The following is a 23,072-nucleotide window of genomic DNA, read 5'->3' as shown; positions in this document are numbered from 1 at the left end:
CAAGGTGTAATTTACTCAGAGTTGAAAAGTGTGTCATTATTTAATCTTTCTCGTGTCTTTTCCAAACATATATATAGACATATATATAGACATATATATATAGACATATATATATATATATATATATATATATATATATATATATATATATATGTGTGTGTGTGTGTGTATGTATATGTGTATGTGTATATATATATGTGTATGTGTGTGTGTGTATATGTATATGTGTATATATGTGTGTGTGTGTGTGTGTGTATATGTATATATATATATATATATATATATATATATATATATATATATATATATATATATATATATATATATATATATATACACATATTTCACTCAGAGAAAATACATTCACATATGTAACATATAAAGAAAACTTTTATTTTATGTCTAAACGTGTGAACTTTTAACACATTTGAATAAAAATCAGCAAAATGCATACTTTACAATATTGTTTAAATAACAATATTAAAATTAATAGCTTTGATCTCTAGTACCATCCACGTTTGTACATTTAGCCTAAATGTCAAAGTTACTGTAAGACTGGAAATGTATTTTCTTGCCTTGAAATACATTTTGAAATATATAATGGTACATTAAGACTGAAACTAAATATATTTTCAGTTTCAAAATAATAATAATAATAATAATTGAGCTTTACTGTTTAAAATGTGTATTTAAAATAAATTGTGGCCAGATTATTTATTTATTTACTGTATTGTTTTTTCACATTTTTTTTATAACATAAAATGGATTGTGACGTATGTGGATATCTTCTGTTTATAAGTTCTGGATATCATTGCGTCTGATATTTGTGTGGCTTCGCAAGTAATCATTTGCAATTGTGATATTGTAAATGGAGACATCTGACATCTCAGACAGGTGTTCAGACATCTCAGATAATTGTCCTTTGTATCTGCTTTATTGTCTGTTTTCGAAGTGGCACGTCTACCTGTAGTCCTCAGCGTGAAAACAGGCTCTTGATGCTGCTTAGAGAATCCTCTGATCTCCATGATAAAGCCCTGCAATCTGCGAGACCTTTCACATGAAGCCCATGTGACGTTTATATCCTTTCTGACGCGTGATATTCTCTTTCTGAGACCCCAAATTACCTAGCAACCCGCCTTTCCTCTCGATCACTACGGTGACCTGATACTCTGCCAAGCAGATGGTGCGAGAGTGTGGATGAGGAAGCAGACTGAACCCATCTGCTGACCAAAACTAGATGCTCAATGACATTTAGCAAGAAAACTCCCTACATAAAACTTTAGTAAAGTATTTAAATCAATCAATCAATCAATGAAAAGTAATTATGTCTTTTTTCTGAGATATTCTGAAATATTTTCTTATAATTCTTTTGTATTTCAAATCTGAGAAGAAAAGTCTGAATTGTAAGATATAAACTCACAACTGCAAGAAAAAGGTCACAATTACCTTATTTCTTTTATTCCGTGGCAGAAACAGACTTCCATACTTAACAGTAAAGTTCCGTTCACTGCCATTTCATTTGTCTAAAATCTTCATTCAAAAAGTTTACAACCTTTTAAAATGTCTCTGTAGAAAATGAATGAGAAATATACTTTCAGAGCACAGATCACTGAATAACTTTTTTTTTTTCATTTCGTATTATTTGTTTTATTATTTTATTTTATATTTTTTCTTATTTATTTAATGTAATTTCTTTTATTTTTGCTATTTAAATTTTATCACTACCTTTTATTTTATTTATTATTATTTATTATTTTATTTCTCTTAAAATTCGTTTTTTTTTTTTTTTTTTTTTTTCACATTCCATTTATTTTTTATTTCCAAATTGTAGTTTAGTTTTTCTGGATTTCCATTTTTATTTCTCTAGTCTCTGTTTTATTGGTTTAATTAAAAATATTCATCAAAAAGCATGTCTAATGAATTGAAATCATGAAACCTCTGTTTAACAAAAACTACATTTTTAAGGCCCTATGAAATGTGTTTATTTATTTTTACAAATTCAGTTTAATTTTTAACAGTTCTCTGTTTACCATAAATTTTCTGGATTCCATTTTCATTCAATTTTAATAATCAAAAACATCTCTAATTAATTAATTTTATACACAAATAATTTGTTATTATGATGTTTATATACTGTATTTTTTTCCAAGAAAGACTGTGTTGTGTATTTATATTTTTAGTAAATTAATTCTTGTAAATATTTTTTTTTTTTGCTAAATATTCCTTAAAAATGTTTAAAAAATCATTTTATTCTTAGTAGTAGTACTATCAATTGGGTGATATATTTCTGTTACAATTTCATTAAGTTAAACCGAACATTTATTTTGATGGGTTGCTTTGAATATGTTTGTATTTGATATAACGATAGTTTTTCTCAAAAGAATTGATAAAATGCTCACGAAGTGACTTAGAGCAGTTCTAGAAATTATGTTTTCATGTACTCATATACTGAGGCGGCAGAGGCTAAAAACACTGCGATACTCAGGCGCACTTTAGTAAACGTACCATTCATTCACACCGAGATGCAGAATATGCAGCTAAATATTTACAGACACTTATCGTGTTTTGTATTAAGTGTACTGACCTACTTTTGATAAGTTTATCCAAAGTTCAGCAAATTCCGTGACATTCCACAATCATGGAAACCACTCATAAAAATGGAATTTACTGTACAGTAAATTCCATATTTATGAGTGGATTCCATGATTTTATCCGTTTTTTCCTTATTGCGGAAATTATAGGGCTCTATTTATCTCTCATTGTTCAGGTTGACTTTGAAGTTGTAAATACTGTAAAAAAAAAGAAAAAGAAAAACTATTTGTTGAATCAACTTAAACTTAAAATAATTTGTTACCTGTTTGCCTTTAAGTTTAGTCAACTTAAAATGTTAAGTTATACTAAGTGACAGCTTAGATATTCGAATTGATTCAACTTAAAATTTTAAGGTAGCAGCACTTTTGTTTTTATTTAAGTCTTTGCAGTACATCCCTGCTAGGAAAAAAAAATGCTTTTTTAATTAATCATCTAATCAAGTGTGGTTTAGTGCTGTATATATTGGATAATGGATTATATTGCATAGACTCATTCTGGTGTCTAGTTCTGTAATCTTCACACAATCTAGAGGAAAATGAACTCCAATTAAACATTGACCAATGACCTGCTGTGACTCCGTGAAACATCTGGGAAGGTTTTGGACATTAACTTAGTTACTCATTTTGCACTTCTTTCTGCTGGTTTGGATCTAAGTGTTGGCTTTGTGCTGTATTTGGAGCACAAATCTGTCAGTGTTTGTGTGGTTTGCTCGGCCGATGGTGTGTTGTTGAGTAATATCAGCTGGAGTTGGATTAAACACCTGCTCTCTCCATTCTCAGTCAGCATGGTGCCTTGTGATGTCAGCATGACATCATGTCCTAGTTTGCAATTTGTACATTTTGTCTTGTGAAAGTTTGTGAACCTGACTGATTTATTGTGGACACAGGTGTCCTAACAAAGTAATCACAACTTTAGCACATGAACATTTCTTCTTCGCAATATGACTTTGAACTTATACAACACTCTCACACTAAATATGGTTAATTTAGTCATGTTTTGTATGTTTCATGTTTCTCTCATATGAAGTCCTTCATATTGTATATATTAAGTGTATAAGGGACAGGAACTGATCCTATAACATTTTCTGCTTTTTTGCTTGTTCTGCCTGTGACCGTGCGATTTTGTTACATGTGACAGGAGTCTGTCATTTCATAACCAACACAGTCTCACAGTGCATTCATTGAGAGTGTCCTTTGTGCTGACAGACAAATTATTTTAGAGTCTTGTTAGCCATTGCATATCATGTAAATAAATTAATGTCAGTAGGTCAATCCAGCAAAAAAGTACTTGTTTTGATTGTGGCTAATTTCTGATCATGTAGCTTAAAAATAAAGGTGCATACAACGTTTTTGTCTAAATGGTTCCATAAAGAACCTTAAACATCTGAAGAGCCTCTCTGTTTCAAAAAAGGTTCTTTGTGGGGAAAGAAGGTTCTTCAGATTATAAAAAGGTAAGAAAGAGATGGTTGTTTAAAGATCGTTTGACTGAATGGTTTCAGAACCTTAAACATCTGAAGAGCCTTTCTGTTTCAAAAAAGGTTCTTTGTGGGGAAAGAAGGTTCTTCAGATTATAAAAAGGTAAGAAAGAGATGGTTGTTTAAAGATCGTTTGACTGAATGGTTTCATTAAGAACCTTAAACGCCTGAAGAGCCTTTCTGTTTCACAAATGGTTCTTTGTGGCAGAAGAAGGTTCTTCAGATTATAAAAAGGTTAGAAAGAAATGGTTCTTTAAAGAATGTTTGACTGAATGGTTCCATAAAGAACCTTAAACATCTGAAGAACCTTATTGTTTCACAAAAGGTTCTTTGTGATGAAAAAAGGTTCTTCAGATTATAAAAAGGTTAGAAAGAAATGGTTCTTTAAAGAACCTTTGACTGAATGGTTCCATAAAGAACCTTAAACATCTGAAGACCCTTATTGTTTCACAAAAGGTTCTTTGTGGTGAAAGAAGGTTCTTCAGATTATAGAAAGGCAAGAAAGAGATGGTTCTTTAAAGAATCTTTGACTTAATGGCTCCATAAAGGACCTTAAACATCTGAAGAGCCTTATTGTTTCACAAAAGGTTCTTTGTGGCGAAAGAAGGTTCTTCAGATTATAGAAAGGCAAGAAAGAGATGGTTCTTTAAAGAACCTTTGACTGAATGGTTCCATAAAGAACCTTTAAAATCTGAAGAGCCTTATTGTTTCACAAAAGGTTCTTTGTGGTGAAAGAAGGTTCTTCAGATTATAAAAAGGCAAGAAAGAGATGGTTCTTTAAAGAACCTTCACAGCGATGCCATAGAAGAACCATTTTCGGTTCCACAAAGAACCATTTAGTCAAAGGTGAACTGAATGGTTCCATAAAGAACCTTAAACATCTGAAGAGCCTTATTGTTTCACAAAAGGTTCTTTGTGGTGAAAGAAGGTTCTTCAGATTATAAAAAAGGTAAGAAAGAGATGGTTCTTTAAAGAACCTTTGACTAAATGGTTCTTTGTGGAACCGAAAATGGTTCTTCTATGGCATCGCTGTGAAGAACCTTTTAAAGCACCTTTATTTTTAAGAGTGTAGTTATAGTTAACTAAAACCGTAAATAAATAAATAAATAAACTGAAATAAAATATAACTAAATATAACTAATACATTTCAGCTAGTTGCCCATACAACAGTTATCATATTCATTTCATTTAACCTGATGTACTAAAATTACTAAAACTAAAGTAATAATAAAATGATATAGACCTATTTTTAAATAAGAATAGTAACAAAAACATACAATACAATTACTAAAACTTTACTTAAAATTAAAATTGAATATATAAAAGTTAAAAGTCAGAAAACAAATGAAATGAATTAAATTTTATTTTGTGTGTTTGTATTTTATTCAAAGGTTGCTCCTGAGATCTAATAGAGTTCTCAATTTAGTTTACTTTGACTTTGTCTCATATGTTTCTCCTAAAAAATTCCTTGGGAGAAATAAAAATAGACACAAATGAGACAATTGATGGTGACTGTGTTCATATTGAGATCCTGTGAATGTAGGAAAATCTGAGTATGTTGGCAAATCTGAATGCAAAAACCAGATGTTCGAATGGATAACAACTGTAATAAAATCAAAATGAAGTCACTTAAGAAAATCTACATGATTCCACTTTCATTTTGACTCCTATTTGGGATTTTTTCAGCTTCTTTCTTATAAAGAAACATTACATACACAACTTTATTTTTTAAATTTTTGGTCTCTTCTAAATAATGATATTTTTATGACTGTGTGCAGCAATCAAACTACGAATGATGGTCGAGTTCATTTGGGTGTGGAGCTGCTGATCCCAGTTTGACAATTTTCACTAGTTTATTTAAAAGTGAGCTTTGATTGCTTCTGCTGTTAAGGCATGCATCTCAGAAGGTTTCACTTTGTAAAAGGAGGAAACTGGGACATATACAGGAAATGCAGATGATGGTCTGATGTTTCAGATGGCTGCATACTACATCTCAGTGAGATTAGAGGAGTATGTGTTTGATGATACTGCCCCAGTGATGACTTTGGGACTTTTTTTTCTGAGAGTGCAGTAAGACTTGTACTTGGCAGTAAGGCTTTGTGGTTTTTGGTTATTGAAAAGCTCATCTTGTTTTGCTCATCTTGCTGGATCATTCAGCAGATGTGTGAGTGGTAATGCATGTGATTAACACCTGTTTGTGCCTCATCTATTTGCCCGAGTCTTTGAGCAGACTATCCTCTGCTGATGTTTTATTATTAGGAGTGTTTCCTAAGATTTTGAACAACCTAAAACTAGCATTACACTGGATCATTTGTGCTACAGACATGATTTCCACCTCAACTAATGCAGCTTATTGAGGTCTTTATCACATGTAAGAACCACTCATGTTTTCTTCAGACAAAGTTCAAATACGTTTTCTCTGGTTTGGCGTGTGACTGTTCTGGATTTGGGTCGTTCAGCAGATGTCTGTGTGTTAATGTATGTGATGAACTCCACCTGGTTTCTGAGCAGATGAACCTCTGATGTTGAATTATTCTGACAGAGATGTGACCTGCGTAACCAATGCTCTCCCTTTTCATTTCCTTTATTTATCTGTCTTTCATTAGTTTGGGAGGGCCTCTGTCTTTTTCTCTCTGTAATAAAACACGTGTGCATGTACTGTATATTGTTTAGGGTCATGACTGCTTGTGACAACACAATTGTGATATATATATAAATAAAATGTGTATGTGATTTTATGTTTATTTCTACAGAAATGCACTGTGACCTAGCTGAGTTAGCCCATGTTTTTCAGTTCTTTTTAATATGCTTATGGCAGGCTAATACATTTGATAAAAGTATAGGCTAATTCTTAACTTGAATTTTTTTATTACAGTATGTCATAAAAGTCAGTATACCCCTCACATTTCAAAAAACATTTTAGTATATCTTCTCAAGGGACAGCACTATAGAAATAAAATATTTTCGAGTAGTCAATGTGCAGCTTGTATAGCAGTATAGATTTATTGTCCTCTGAAAATTACTCAACATACAGCTATTATTGTCAAAATAGCTGGCAAAAAAGTGAATACAACCTAAGTAAAAACAGCAGTATGTTGTTTAACCATGCAAAGCCACATGTTTATGTTTTTGTCTGCTTGACAGGGCCATACAAAGTTGTGTATCTTGTATTAGAGCAGTTCAAATTTGGTGCTTTAAGTACAATTCTCTCATACTGACCACTGGATGTTCAACATGACATCTCATGCAAAGAACTCTCTGAGGATTTGAGAATTAGAATTGTTGCTCTCCACAAAGATGGCCAAGGCTATTAGAGGTTCAGTAACACCCTGAAACAGAGTTACACTACAGTGGTCATGGTCATACAGAGGTTTTCCAAGATGGGTTTCATTCGGAACAAGCCTCGCAAGGGTTGCTAGCTGAGCACTCGTTCTGTGCGTCAGGTGCAGAACCTGGCTTCAAATTGCTTTAAAGGTTGCAGAAGTAGAAGGTCAGACCATACGCCACACACTGCACCAGGTCGGTTTGCATAGGCATAATCCCAGAAGGAAGCCTCATCTGAAGCTGGCTCACAAGAAAGCCTGCAAACAGTTTGCTGAAGGCAACCTGTCCAAGAGCATGAATTACTGAAACCATGTCCTGTGGTCTGATGAGACTATAAGATAAACTTGTTTGGCTCAGATGGTGTCCAGCATGTGAGGCGATGCCCTGGTGAGGAGTACCAAGAAAATTGTGTCTTGCCTACAGTCAAGCATGGTGGTGGTAGCATCATGGTCTGGGCCTGCATGAGTGCTGCTGGTTCTGGGGAGCTGCAGTTCATTGAGGGAAACATGGATTTCATTATGTACTTTACATTCTGAAGCAGAACATGATGCCTTACCTGCAGAAACTAGGCCGAACTGCAGTTTCCCAACATGATAACGACCCCAAACACAACACCCAAGATGACAACAGTCTTGCTGAGGAAGCTGAAGCTGAAGGTGATGGGGTGGCCAAGTATGTCTCCAGACCTGAACCCTATTAAGCACCTGTGGGGCATCCTCAAGCGTAAGGTGGAGAGGCACCATGTGTCTAACGTCCAGCAGCTCCGTGAGGAGTGAAAGAGGATCCCAGCAACAACCTGTGCAGCTCTGGTCAATTCTATGCCCAGGATGATTAAGGCAGTGCCAGATAACACAATATATTGACACTTTGGACAAGTTCACTAAGGGTGTATTTACTTTTGTTGCCAGATATTTTGACAATAATTGCTGTATGTTGAGTTATTTTCAGAGGGCAGTAAATCTATACTGCTATACAAGCTGCACGTTGACTACCCTAAAATATATCCAAGTTTCATTACTATAGTATTGTTCCTTTGAGAAGAAAAATGGTTACTGAAATGTGAGGGGTGTACTCACTTTTGTGACATAATTTATGTACCTTTGTATGAACGAAAGAACGAAAGAAAGAAGTTTTGTAGAAACTTTTACTGGTAACACTTTACAATAAGGTTCATTAGTTAACATTAGTTAACCACATTAGTTAACATGAACTAATAATGAACTGGACTTATACAGCATTTATTAATCTGTATTAATGTTAATTTCAACATTTACTAATACATTATTAAAATTTTGTTAACATTAGTTAATGCAGTGTGAACTAACATGAACAAACAATGAACAACTGTATTTTCGTTAACTAATGTTAATAAAGATTAGTAAATACAGTAACAAATGTATTGCTCATGGTTAGTTCATGTTAGTTAATACATTAACTAATGTTTAACTAATGAACCTTATTGTAAAGTGTTACCCTTTTACTCAAAGAAAATGACATCCCAATAGACAGTTCTGAGTCACACCTCTGACCTTATATGTAATACCTTTACAGCTGACTTGACAACCATGTTAAACACCAATGACGATGAAACACATGGGCTTGCCAAAAACAATAGTGCACATGTGAGCCATGTTTTCAGGTCGGTCTTTTCGCTGTTAATATTTGAGAGCTTGAGACGCTGTAAAACTGATAACAGATGTACACTCTGAGCAGAGTTCATGTTCAATAGTGTATCCAGCAGCCATAACGTCCCCTCACACCATCACACACACTGTTCGCTGTTTTAGTCATTACTGAAATACCACATCTGATCAGGAATCAGTTTCCTGTTTGCGAAAAGTCCCTACTGTGACAGATGAAGACTTCCTTCTTCATATTTCTCTCATTCTCTATCTCAGTTTTTCTGTCTATGTAACTTTTTTTTAGCATACACTAAATGGTGCTTTTTCTTAATGTTACACTTCAGAGTGTAGTAACGGAGTGTAATAACACCGTACCTTAAAGTATATTTTTTAAATAGATCAATTAGGATTAAAGGGAAAAAAGGAAAGCAGTTCCATGGGAAAAAAATGGCATTTTCAGTTTCATTGAAATCATTTTGTCTGTTTCTCTGTTTTGTTCTCCAGCTCTCTGGAGGGTGTGAGTTGACGGTGGTCCTGCAGGACTTCGTGGCGAGTGGCGCGTCTGAGCTCAGCATTCAGACCGGTCAGACGGTGGAGCTGTTAGAGCGGCCCAGCGACCGGCCGGGATGGTGTCTGATACGGACCACAGACAAGACCCCTCCTCAGGAGGGACTGGTGCCCAGCAGCGCTCTGTGTATCTCTCATTCTCGCAGCAGTGTAGAGATGGACTGCTTTTTCCCAGCAGGCAAAGGTAAGAGCAGGTTTTTCTCAAATGACTAAAAAGATTTTCTGTTCTGCTCTTGCATTTAGTAGATAATAAACATATGATGTAGGTACGTAAACATTCATTTGCATTTTTACTTGTTTTGAGAACTATACACTACTTTTTAAAAAGTTTGGGGTCGGTAAGATTCGTTTATATTTTTATTATAAGTCTCTTAAGCTAACCAAGGCTGCATTTATTTGAGATACAATAAAATACAATAAAATGGTAATAATATAAAATAATATTGTAATTTTCTAGTTTTCTAGAATAATACATTTTAAAATGTATTTTTTTCCTGTGATGATAAAGCTGAATTTTCATTACTCATTAGAAACTGTTTTTGTGAAAATAGTGATACATTTTTTCCTTAAAGTTCAAAAGAACAGCAGTTATTTAAAACAGAAATATTTTGTAACATTAAAAAACTTGGATCAATTTAATGCATCTTTTCTAAATATATGAATTCAGTCCTTTCAAAAATGTCTTACTTACTCCAAACACTTGAAATATACTAGATACTCTTAAAAATAAAGGTTCTTTATTGGCATTAATGGTTTCATGGAGAACTTTGAACATCCATGGAACCGTTCAAAAGGTTCTTAATTGTGGAAAAAGGGTTCTTTAAAAAATGTTTTAATCTTCTTCAAAATGGTTCTTTTAAGAACTGTTTACTGAAAGGTTTTTTGGGAAACCAATAATGGTTCTTCTATGGCATCACTGCAAAAACACCTTTTTGGAGCCTTTATTTTTAAGAGTGTACAAAAGTTATATGTTTTCATTTTGGACAAAAATAATTTTTACATTTTGAATTTGGTCATTTTTTTGCAATTTGATAAAATAATGTGTTAAGAAGATATTATTTTTGATCTGGTTTGTGTTGTGAGAGACAGTGTTCCAATTCTGTTTGTATTGCCAGCGCAAGCTTTTTACCAAAAGGTCTTTAAGACTATGAGAAACACAAATTCAGTCAAGTGTGTCTGAACCTTTGACTGGTAGTGTACTTCATACTGCAGAAACCGTATGAGTGCTAAGGTAGTATGCCATTCTGAATCTACTTGTTACAGTCGTTTATTAGATGACAGTCCAGCCAGTAGCCTGTCCAAAGTGTTTGCATGTTGTCCATTTTTCTACTCTTAGTACACAGTGGCCATGTTGACACTACATGTTTTTGTCCCCTAGAGGGCATCATAACTCCAGGATGTAATTATTACTCTCACTCTGGTATCAGATAAAAATTAAAATGACTCCTGAAGCGCTCTTGATGTTGCTCACAGCGTAAGCATGTTTGTCTCTGTGCGCTAATGACATGATGTCCTGATGCCCTCGGTAAACACATGATGCTGTTTATTTTCGATGACAGGACTGGTATCTCTATGTCCTTTTGCTAGAAGAGAGATGTTGACACATAGATACTTTGTGGCTGTTTACCCCAAACAGTGTTGTGATCCTATTAGTATTATCATGGTCTCCAGCTCCAGCTCAGAGGATACAGCACTGAAGATTTGTTTATAGTCAAAATGAAAAAAGGCATTGAAATGGCACATTTCAGAAAAATTCAAGACATAGGGCTGGATTTGATTGGTAGTAGCAGAAACATGAATTAAGGATAGGCTATAAATAGTCTGTTTGCTTATTGACTGCCGATCAACGTTCAACAACATGTAGTTCCCTTCCGGGAACTCTACACTGCGTCCTGAGACACTTTGGGGAACGCCATTGGCGGGCCGCACTCTGAGTCATGTCCAACGTCCAATGAGAAACGGGAGTGACGTCACAGGCGCGGTGACGTCATCGACCAGGAAGTATATAAGCACGTGCGTTTGAAGCTGGCGTCAGCTTTTGTCATTCAGCGAGAGCGCTCTGTGTCTTTGTCTGTCTGGTTTTTACTGCTGTTTTTTCGTGCCAATTGCACCACTTTTATTTGAGCAGTATGCCAAAAGGGGGAAAACGATCTTTTAAAACAAAAAGAGCGGTTGAGCAGCCACATAGAAAGTGTGTCCCTCCCTGCCAACGTTTCATTGTTGGTGGGGATACACACGATCTATGTGTAGTCTGCTTGGGAGCGGAGCATGCTAGGTCAGCCCTTGAGGGGGTTGGCTGCCCGCAGTGCGAGCGAATGCCGCTGCGGTTGCTCCGTTCCCGGAAAGCCCTCTTTGAGGAGGGGGCTTTCACTAGCGTTCCCCGTGGGTCTGGCCCCGCTTCCGCTGAGGCGGAGCGGCAGCTGCACTCATGGGGTTCGCAGGTAGATCTGCTGGAGGGAGTTGAGACGGGTGATCCCCTATCTCTCTCCTCACCCAGCGGATCGTATGACCTCCTCTTGGATGAGGAAGCCCGCACTGCGGTTCCTTCCCTCCAAGAGGAGGAGTCAGCGCTCCTTCTGTCTTCCTCCGAGGAGGTTGATGTTGAGAGCGTTGACACCCCACAACCGCCCCCCCATTCACCCCAATACGAGGAGCTAGTGGAGGTGCTGACTAGCGCGGTGGCCAAGCTTAACATCAGTTGGCCACCAGCACAAGATCATGAACCGCAGGGAAGCAGGCTCGATGAGCGCTTCCTGCGGGCAAAGCCAGCACCTCCCAAACGGAGCCTTCCTTTTTTCCCCGATCTCCACAAAGAGATCAGGAGATCGTGGGAAAAACCGTATTCCTCGCGTCTCTTCTCCCCCGCCTCTGATTACTACGGTAATGTGGGGGGGATGGAGGAATACGGTTACAGGGCGATGCCCCAGGTCGAGCAGACACTAGCGAGCTATCTGTCTCCCGGCCTGGCATCGTCCCTGAAGGCTCCGTCCTTACCCACCAGGCCACTAAAGATCACGTCTGGTCTGATGGGTAAGGCATATGCGGCAGCAGGTCAGGCTGGTGGTTGCCTACACACCATGTCCGTGCTCCAGGCATACCAGGCCGACCTGCTGAAGGAGTTTAGTGACGGTGAGGAAGTGAGCGTCACAGAGATGCGCAGGACCGCAGACCTGGCGCTCCGCGCCACCAAGGAGACCGCCCGTGCCATTGGGCGGTCTATGGCAGCCTTGGTGGCCGCGGAGAGGCATCTCTGGTTGACCCTGTCCGACATGAAGGAGAAGGACAGGGTCACGCTCCTGGACGCCCCCCTGCAGCCCTTTGGCCTCTTTGGTGACTCTGTGGACACTGTTGTCAGCAGACACCAGGAGGCCCGCAGGCAGGCAGCGGCGTTCCAGCGGTTTCTTCCTCGCCGCACTTACTCCTCTGGGGCTGCTGGACGGGAGCAGCCCCAGCCGCAAGCTAGCTCCTCGCACCGGGATGCACAGAAAAGGAGTGTTGCTACCCGCACCCCTCCGGCTAAGCCTAGAGGGCGGGCTCAGCAACACTCCAAGCCGGGGTCCTCTAAGACTAGGCCGGACCTGAGGGTCGTCCTACAGTCTAAGAGGGCCTCGGCTAAACGGCCCTGATGGTCGTGGCCCAGGGCCAATGAGGGCAGCCCCTCTCGAAGACTTAGGTGCTTCACCGCCTCTGAGGAGTACGGTGACCACCTCTCTTCGGGGCCCTCAGGAGATTCGTCAGCTAACCCTGCCGGTGTTACAGGGCGCGGCAGTCTCCCGCGAACATCATTCTCTGGTCCTTCCGCCCGGAAACGTAGCGGAACCAGAGAGTTCGCCACCCCCACGGGGGTCTCTAGAGCGCTCACTTCAGGTGTATCCTGCCAGTTCGCTGCTACAGGTCACCAAGTTAGCTCCTCTAATAAATCCAGAGACCAGTCTCGAGAGGCTGGTTCCCTTAGTAGAATTTCTGGCAGCGTGGAAACTACTGCCAAATATTTCTATGTGGGTCCTGCGTACTGTAGAGAAAGGTTATTGCATTCAATTCGGCGCCAAGCCGCCGCCTTTCAGCGGGGTATTTCCTACTCTGGTAGGCCCCGAGCAGGCTCTGGTATTAGAACAGGAAGTGAATACTCTCCTGAGGAAGGAGGCCATCGAGGTGGTCCCTCCTCATCACAGAGAATCCGGGTTCTACAGCCGGTACTTCATTGTTCCCAAGAAGGATGGGGGCCTGCGGCCCATTTTAGATCTCAGACAGCTAAACCTCTCAGTAAGAAAACTGAAGTTCAAAATGTTGACTGTCAGACAGGTCGTGTCTCAAATCAGGTCCGAGGACTGGTTTGTCACGATAGATCTGAAAGACGCATACTTTCACGTCTCCATCCTTCCTCAACACCGGAAGTTCCTCAGGTTCGCTTTCAGGGGCAAAGCTTACCAATACAGAGTTCTTCCGTTCGGCCTAGTGCTCTCTCCCCGAACTTTCACGAAGTGTGTGGATGCTGCTCTGGCTCCACTGCGACTCCAGGGCATCCGCATACTCAACTACATAGACGACTGGCTCATCCTAGCCAGTTCAGAACAGTTAGCGGCTCAACATCGAGATGTTGTTCTTGCTCACATGAAAAAGCTGGGTTTGAGACTCAACGCCAAGAAAAGTGTGCTGTCTCCATTACAGAGAACCACTTATCTAGGTGTAATCTGGGATTCGACCACGATGCAGGCACGATTGTCACCTGCTCGGATCGAGTCGATCCTTACTGCAGCAAATGCGGTCAAGCTAGGCCTGCTACTCACTGTCAAACAGTTCCAAGTACTGTTAGGTCTTATGGCAGCTGCATCCAACGTGATACCTCTTGGACTGCTGCACATGAGACCACTGCAGTGGTGGCTCAAAACCAAAGGGTTTTCCCCGAGGGGGAACCCATTCCGCAAGATCAAGGTCACGCGGCGCTGCCTACGTGCCTTAGTCATGTGGAAAAAGCCCTGGTTCCTATTACAAGGTCCAGCGCTGGGAGCTCCTTGCCGCCGCGTCACGCTAGCGACAGATGCATCCCTCACCGGGTGGGGAGCGGTCATGAGTGGCCGCTCCGCCCAAGGCCTATGGAACGACCGGCATCACTCCTGGCACATAAATTGCCTAGAGATGTTGGCAGTGTTCCTGGCTCTGAAGCATTTCCTTCCAGACCTGAGAAACCGTCACGTGCTGGTCCGCACGGACAACACGGCGGTGGTCTACTATATAAACCACCAGGGAGGTCTGCGTTCACGCCCCTTATACAAGCTGGCGTACCAGATCATCCTATGGTCACAAGGGAAGCTTCTCTCATTGAGAGCAGTTCACATTCCTGGACGTCTCAATGTGGGAGCAGACGTCCTGTCGAGGCAGGGGCTGAGGCCCGGGGAATGGATGCTTCACCCTCAGGTGGTGAAGCAGATATGGAGAGTCTTTGGTCAAGCCCAGGTGGACCTCTTTGCGACTCAGGAGACATCGCAATGTCCCCTTTGGTACTCTCTAGTTCCTCCAGCTCCTCTCGGACTGGATGCCATGGTACAGACGTGGCCGAGGCTTCGTCTGTACGCTTTTCCCCCGATCGCTCTGCTCCCGGGAGTTCTGGAAAGAGTGCGCCGGTACGGAGTACGGCTGCTGCTAGTAGCCCCGTACTGGCCGGCCCGAGTATGGTTCTCGGATATAATCGCCCTCCTCGACGGCTCTCCATGGGAGATTCCTGTCAGGAGCGACCTTCTTTCTCAGGCTGGGGGCGCAATATGCCACCCCCACCCAGAGAAGTGGAAGTTATGGGTGTGGCCCCTGAGGGGGCACAACTCATAGAAGCTGGTCTCTCAACCGAGGTTGTTGAGACCATCCTTCAATCCAGAGCTCCCTCTACGAGGAAACTTTATGGCCTAAAGTGGAACCTGTTTGCGTCATGGTGTCATGAACGCCGCTTAGACCCAGTCCACTGCCCGGTTGGTACAGTGCTGGAGTTCCTGCAAACTCGTTTGTCCGCTGGGTTAGCTCACTCCACCTTGAAGGTGTACGTGGCGGCTATATCGGCTTACCACGCCCTTCATGGCGGCCTTTCAGTGGGCAAGAACCCCCTGGTCTCACGTTTCCTCCGCGGTGCACTCAGGCTGAGGCCTCGTGCAAGACCGAAAGTCCCTACATGGGACTTAGCTGTGGTGTTGGAGGCGCTGTGTAAACCTCCCTTCGAGCCTCTGGAGGAGGCCTCCGATCGGATGCTTACCCTAAAGACAGCATTGCTGCTGGCGCTAACGTCTCTCAAGAGAGTCGGGGACCTGCAGGCCCTTTCAGTGGCCCCTTCTTACATTGACTTTGCCCCAGGGTTGGCCAAAGCATTCCTTTACCCACGAGCTGGGTACGTACCTAAGGTCCCATCAGCGACACCACAGCCAATAACGCTTCAAGCGTTTTACCCTCCTCCATTCGTGGAGCACGACCAGAGGAAGTATAACTTAATGTGTCCAGTAAGAGCACTGGACACTTATGTCCACAGAGCTGCCCTGTGGCGTAAATCAGAGCAACTTTTGGTCTGTTACGGCCCCCCTAAGAGGGGGTGCCCGGCTTCCAAGCCTACTATCAGTAAGTGGATCATTGATGCCATCTCTACTGCCTACGAGTCCTCTGGTCTCCCATCCCCGTTGGGAGTCAAGGCTCACTCAACTAGAGGCATTGCAGCCTCTAAAGCTCTGATGGCAGGTGTCCCGATCCAGGACATCTGCAGTGCGGCGGGTTGGTCCTCACCTCTAACGTTCGTCAGATTCTACGAACTAGACCTCAGAGTCACTCCTGGCTCAGTCGTCCTTCAGCCCTAGCATTGCTAGGCCTAGAGGTGCTATAGGCGCTTTCCTCTATGGAGGAAAAGGATTTCTACCCTCTCGACCTGGCAGTCCTCCAGGCGAGAGGTGTGATATCCTGCCTCGCGTGCCCGAGGGCCGAGGCCTGTGTTCCTCTTGTCTGGTGGTTGATCACAGACAGAGATGTTTTCTAGTGTCCTGGCGGTCCACCAGGCACTTCTTGTGTCCCTCTTGTTCTGGCCGTAGCGCAGACAAAGGTCTACCACTTCTCCTCGTGTGCCCGAGGGCCGAGGAGCCTTTCTCCCCCTGCACTGGTCTTGTGACAGGCAGCGGTTGAGAACCCTAGCCTCGTGTGCCTGAGGGCCGAGGCTCATTTATCCCTCTTGTCTGGTGGTTGATCACAGACAGAGATGTATTCCAGTGTCCTGGCACGTTCACCAGGCACTTCTTGTGTCCCTCTTGTTCTGGCCGTAGCGCAGACAAAGGACTACCATTTCTCCTCGTGTGCCCAAGGGCCGAGGAGCCTTTTCTCCCCCTGCACTGGTCTTGTGACAGGCAGCGGTTGAGAACCCTAGCCTCGTGTGCCTGAGGGCCGAGGCTCATTTATCCCTCTTGTCTGGTGGTGGATCACAGACAGAGATGTATTCCAGTGTCCTGGCACGTTCACCAGGCACTTCTTGTGTCCCTCTTGTTCTGGCCGTAGCGCAGACAAAGGACTACCATTTCTCCTCGTGTGCCTGAGGGCCGAGGCTCATTTATCCCTCTTGTCTGGTGGTTGATCACAGACAGAGATGCATTATCACTCGCGTCCTGGCAAGATCACCAGGCGGAGTTTCCATAGTGTCTCATCAGGTAAGTATTCCAGACACTGGATTATGCTAACCTCGTGTGCCCGAGGGCCGAGGTACATTCTCTCCCTCTTGTCTGGTGGGCTCCACAGACAGAGATGTATTATCACTCATGTCCTGGCAAGTTTCCCAGGCTGAAGTGTACCAAGACACAACTTTTCCACCCTTGGCCTAGCAGACAAAAACTGGGCAGGGCCTTGGAAATTATGGGGGCGTTGATACCTCGTTCCCCAAAGTGTCTCAGGACGCAGTGTAGAGTTCCCGGAAGGGAACGTCTCAGGTTACGTATGTAACCCTGGTTCCCTGAGGGAACGAGACACTGCGTCTCGGACCATAATTCCCGCATCCCTGCTGCGCTCGCTTCATTCCTATAAGCCGACGCCAGCTTCAAACGCACGTGCTTATATACTTCCTGGTCGATGACGTCACCGCGCCTGTGACGTCACTCCCGTTTCTCATTGGACGTTGGACATGACTCAGAGTGCGGCCCGCCAATGGCGTTCCCCAAAGTGTCTCAGGACGCAGTGTCTCGTTCCCTCAGGGAACCAGGGTTACATACGTAACCTGAGACGATTTGTAGGTTTCCTTTGTGTTCATTAAAGGAGTAATGCAAAGCATTCCATTAGTACTCACCATTACTATTACTCACACTGGAATGCCCTGAAAATGGAAAGTAATGGACGTTTTCTGTGGAATGTGGAACATTCCATTTCCTTATGTGTGTTGCAATTTTACAGTCATCTTTTATTTACTGTAACTCATATTATTTATTTGCTGAAGTGGAAATGTCAGTGTCTTGAATAGCTGCCTGCAGCCTCAAGATGGAGAATAATCCATGAATTGTCAGCCAAATAAATTATATGGAAAAGAAAAGAAAACATCCCAAAAACACTGTTAAGTGTTTCCTTTATAGCACTTTAGTTATTTGTGTCAATAGATTTCAATTACAATGAATGATTTTAAAGGCCGTTTTTTCTGCTACATAAATCTCCACTTCAGTAACACTTACACACACACCAAACTTTAGATTTTTATTCTTGTCTATATCCTGAAGGTTTTTACAGAGCGATTTGTTCATCTATAATTTTCTTGATTTTATACATTTTATATAATTTAATTGATAAGCCATTTTAAATTTTAAGACCCGTTAACCTACTCATTTTATAGCAAAAGATATAAAACATGATTGACCAAAATATGCAGGGAAATTACCATTTTAGTAACAGTATAGCATTAAAAAGATATATATACAGTCAAGCACAAAATTATTCATACCCCTGGCAAATTCTGACTTAAAATTACTTTTATTCAACCAGTTCAAGTTTTTTTTTTTTTTTTTTGACCGGAAATGACACAGGCTTCTCCCAAAATATGATAAGATGATGTACAAGAGGCATCATTGTGGAAAAAAAAAAAATTATTAGCTTTTGTTTACATTTGAACAAAAACTGGCATGTCCAAAATTATTCATACCCTTTGCAAACTGTCACAGTCTGTGGGAAAATCCAAAGTTCTATACCATTCTAAATAGTCCAAGCTGTTCTAAAGCATCATAATTACCCTGATTCATTGGGAACAGCTGTTTTAATCAACTCAGCAGGTGAAAAACAGAAGCTCTCTGCTGTTGGTTTGTGGACATGGGTATGAATATTTTCTAATTTTTAATTTCTAATTTTTTTCTTTTTTTTTAATCTTACAAAACATTAGCCAAATTTCTGAGAATGTGGCTGTTAGCTCTTTGGAAGACTGAGAGTTCAGCACCTAGGATTTTATGTTCTCATTCTTTTAGTCTACCGGGTTTGAGGTCAGGTTAGTCAGATATGCGGTTTGATTGTGTTGGCCGTACAGAGGTAAGTGTGAGAGAAAGCTGCTTGTACTGTGCCTTTAATACTAGGTTTATTTTAGAGTCTGTCTGCTTTGCATAACTCCTCCTGTCTGTTGCGCTGGTGTACGGTGTTTCATTACCATAAAGATTCCGCTGCAAAATGCAAAAAGGGCCTAAAGTAGAATACCTAGCAAGACACCTCAATATGGAAATGAAGGCAGTGTTTATGAGGCTCTGCAACATAATACAACTATCACAGTCAGAAGTGGTTATTCGGGAAATTCTGCTTGATTCTCTTTCATGATGCTGTCCATTTAAGACAAAAGTGTGTAGGGCTGAATTCCATTCTCTAAGACTGCGCAGCTGTGATGAGACGCATGCCAAACCAGCACATGTACTCTGATGTTGATCAATGTTGACTTTGATTCATGATGTTTCCTTCATAGTTCTAATGCATCTCATCAGTCAGCAGCAGAGGGTTTCGGTTTCATCACTGCATTCTTCTGCTGTTTATGTGGACATTCATGCCATTCAAGTCTTACTGAACTGGCAAAATTCTGGTTACCAGCCCTGAGCTTTAACCATTTGTGAAAATAATTTTATATAAATGTATACTTTCATTGGAGCACCTAACCCCACCCCTACCCTAAACCTAACCACTTATGAACAATATAAAACATGTACCAGGCTAATAAAAGTACAGTCGCAGGTATTTAATGCAAAAACTGACCATAAAAAAGCAGTATAAAAGTATCACAAACAAGTCTTGTTTCGTTCCAAGTCTTCTGAAGCCAAACAATATCTTAATGTGAAAAAGAGAGTAAAACATAAGGTTTTAAGCACTGAACATCTCTTTCGTAAAGATACCCCCATACTTTAGCATGGCGCCATCGGTCATGAGAAACACAAGAGCCAATGGCATTTCATAACTAAAGCTGCCTCAAAAGACTTGGAATATTCTTTTTTTTTTTTTTTTTTTATATATAAATTATGATTGTAGTTGTATCTGAGTGTTATATCCTGTGTTTTATTGACATTGTAGGCTTAGGGGCAGGGATTGGGTTACGTGCCCATAAATGTGCAAAGTATGTAATGTAAACAAAATAGTTGTGACTGTTTACATTGAAAAAACACATCCCAACATATATGAAATAATGGCAATATTATTAAGAAATATAGCCTAAAATTGAATCATGACGATAACATTCCCAATGCCTTTTGCGTCAGCATATTGCTGCATTTAACAGCATATGCTAGCCACAATCTCATCTACAGTATATCGCTCTAAAATAAACCATTCTGTGTAGAACTCAAAAGGGTCCAATATGTTTTATGGTCTGTGCCGATTCGTGCATATGATCAGACTTCATTCCAGAACAAAAATGTACAGATAATTTACTCACTTCCTTGTCATCCAAGATGTTCATGTCTTTTCTCAGTCGTAAAGAAATTATGTTTTTTGAGGAAAACATTTCAGGATTTATCTCCATATAATGGACTTATATGGTGCCCCTGAGTTTGAACTTCCAAACTGTAGTTTAAATACAGCTTCAAAGGCCTACTAAACGAAGAAGGGTCTTATCGAGCGAAACTATTTTTTTTTTTTTTTTTTTAATTGACAATTTATATATGTTTTAACCTCAAATGCTCATCTTATCTAGCTCTGCCTGAACTCTGTGTATTCTGGTTCAAGACAGTTAGGGTATGTCTCAAAACTCCCATCTCATTTTCTCCTCCAACTTCAAAATCATCCAACATCGCTGCAGAAGTAACGACACAGTTTACAAAGTGAACGTACAAAGGAGATCAAACGCACTTTACAAAAAAAGGTAAAACAGCGATGCAGGACGATTTTTAAGTTGGAGGAGAAAATGAGACAGGAGATTTTTGACATACCCTAACTGTATTGGACCGGAATACACAGAATTCACGCAGAGCTACACAAGAGGAGCATTTGAGGTTGAAAGTATATAAATCAAGACACTTCTTCCTCGGCTGGGATTGTTTGGAAGCCCTTGAAGCTGCATTTAAACTGTATTTTAGAAGTTCAAACTCAGGGGCACCATAGAAGTCCACTATATGGAGAGAAATCCTGAAATGTTTTCTTCAAAAAACAATTTCTTTACGACTGAAGAAAGAAAGACATGAACATCTTGAATGACAAGGGGGTGAGTACATAATTTGTACATTTTTGTTCTGGGAGTGAACGTCTGGGAGTTTATATCTTTTAAATGCAAATTTTGTCATTGTTTTAAAGCACACTAGTTTAAACTGTAGATAATCTTAAGAAATATTGACATATTTATACTAAAAGCCAAACAAAAAATGCATAAATTTGAGTACCCCTTATATGTATTTTCATAATTATAGTTACTTTGAAATATGAATAAATTGTACTAACAAGCATTTATGGTAAACTAAAATATACATTAATACTTTGAATATTACATATAATATTAAAATATGATGATTTAAGATGTACTTTAAAGTGAAACTTAAATTAATTTCATATTATTACAAAATGCACTTTTTAAATATGTACTTATGTATATTATCTTGAAATGCAGTTTTTTTTTAATGTAATTTAAAATTTGAAGAACAGTGCACATTCAATGCAATTACGCACACTTCTCATTCACAGTTTTTTATAGATTGTCCCACACTATTTTATCATAGTTACAACAATGATTGATTTGTTATATCCAGCTGGAATCACACACACACATACCTTTACCTGGTGTTTTTAGTGGATGTATGAATTCAGTTTTCCAGTTCACACAGGTGTCCTAGCAGGAGAACCACAGGTGTAGACAATCACACTAACTATCAACATGATTGACATGTTGTTTACATGTCTAACTACTTTTTGGTGCTGCAGTAGATAAGATCTGTTTATAATAGTTATCAGCTATTTAAATCTCTGACCTTGAATGTGTTGTTTATTACTTAGAAACAGGCGGAAAGTGTACGGAAAGTGTTTTTTCAATTTTAATTGTGCTGTTGATTCTAGTTATTTCAGCAACGTAGTATAGCGTCACACAGCAGGTGACAATCTCCTCCTGATAACACAGCATAAACAACATCAACAACTTCATGTAATCTTCACCCATTCTGAGATTAACTTTAAGCATCAGTGAATCTTTTCTCACTTGTCCAGTTCAGAAGTTCAGCTCAAGTTATCTGCTTGGGAATGTCCATTTAGTTTTTTCACTGGCTTCTCATTTAAAATGCTTTCAGTGAAAAAAGAGAGAAAAGAGTCAGAGAGAGTGCCGACCCCCGTGGTGCCCTGTAAGCATACTATAGCTGGACACATTGTCATGGGTTCACATTATCACGTCCAGCAAACTGACTGTGGCCTTTGTCTGAAAGTGAAACATGAGAGAGAGTCCTGTTGCTCCGCCTCTCTCTCTCTCTCTTTCTCTCTCTCACTCTCTGTTCTGGAGGTAAAGTCAGGCTGAATGAGAGTTATTGCTCATTGGTGCGGGTGCAGTCCTCCAGGAACATCTCTCTGTGTTGAGACATGCATCTCTAAACGGTCATGAGGAGTGACAACGGTGTGCAGTCCTGCTGCGACTGGATTCTGGCTAAATGCTGCTGCTGCTGTCATGTGGGAGGTGGGTTTCACAGACGCTCTTCTAGAACAGATCAGTGCAGAACTAATGTACATAGAGCAAGTTTGTGGCACAACAAAGGCTTTATACATATGATATTGGTTTGCATTGAGCTGGTTCACCTATACAACTTGTTGACGTTTTCTGGTAGTGTAATAATCCCTTGTGAAGAAGTGTACTTGGCTGTGTTAAAAGTGCACTTGTAGTGTACTTCAGCTCTTAAAAGTATAAAAAACTGCATTTGCAAGTAATATTATTGAAACAAAAGTCCACTTAAGTACAAACTTAAGTAAAAAGTGCACTTTGTAATAAGTAAAAAAATTTAAAGTTATTTTGTTTGTCGTTCTTTAAATAAGTACACTTATTTTGATGTATTGACTAACATATCAAGTAAATGTAT

At 40.2% G+C, this 23,072-nt stretch overlaps 1 protein-coding gene across 1 annotated transcript in view; it reads left to right on the top strand.

Annotated features, from left to right (window-relative positions):
• The window catches only part of LOC141340106 (kalirin-like), a 204,343-nt gene that overhangs the window by 163,496 nt on the left and 17,775 nt on the right, over window positions 1-23,072 (top strand). Inside the window, exons 14-15 of the mRNA XM_073845039.1 lie at window positions 8,942-9,029; window positions 9,372-9,763. Of these exons, the coding sequence (XP_073701140.1) occupies window positions 8,942-9,029; window positions 9,372-9,763 (480 nt within the window). The remainder of the gene's footprint in view (window positions 1-8,941; window positions 9,030-9,371; window positions 9,764-23,072) is intronic.

This window comes from Garra rufa, chromosome 8 (assembly GCF_049309525.1).
Source record: "Garra rufa chromosome 8, GarRuf1.0, whole genome shotgun sequence".
Lineage (NCBI taxonomy): Eukaryota > Metazoa > Chordata > Actinopteri > Cypriniformes > Cyprinidae > Garra > Garra rufa.
This window is presented reverse-complemented; position numbering and strand designations above follow the sequence as displayed.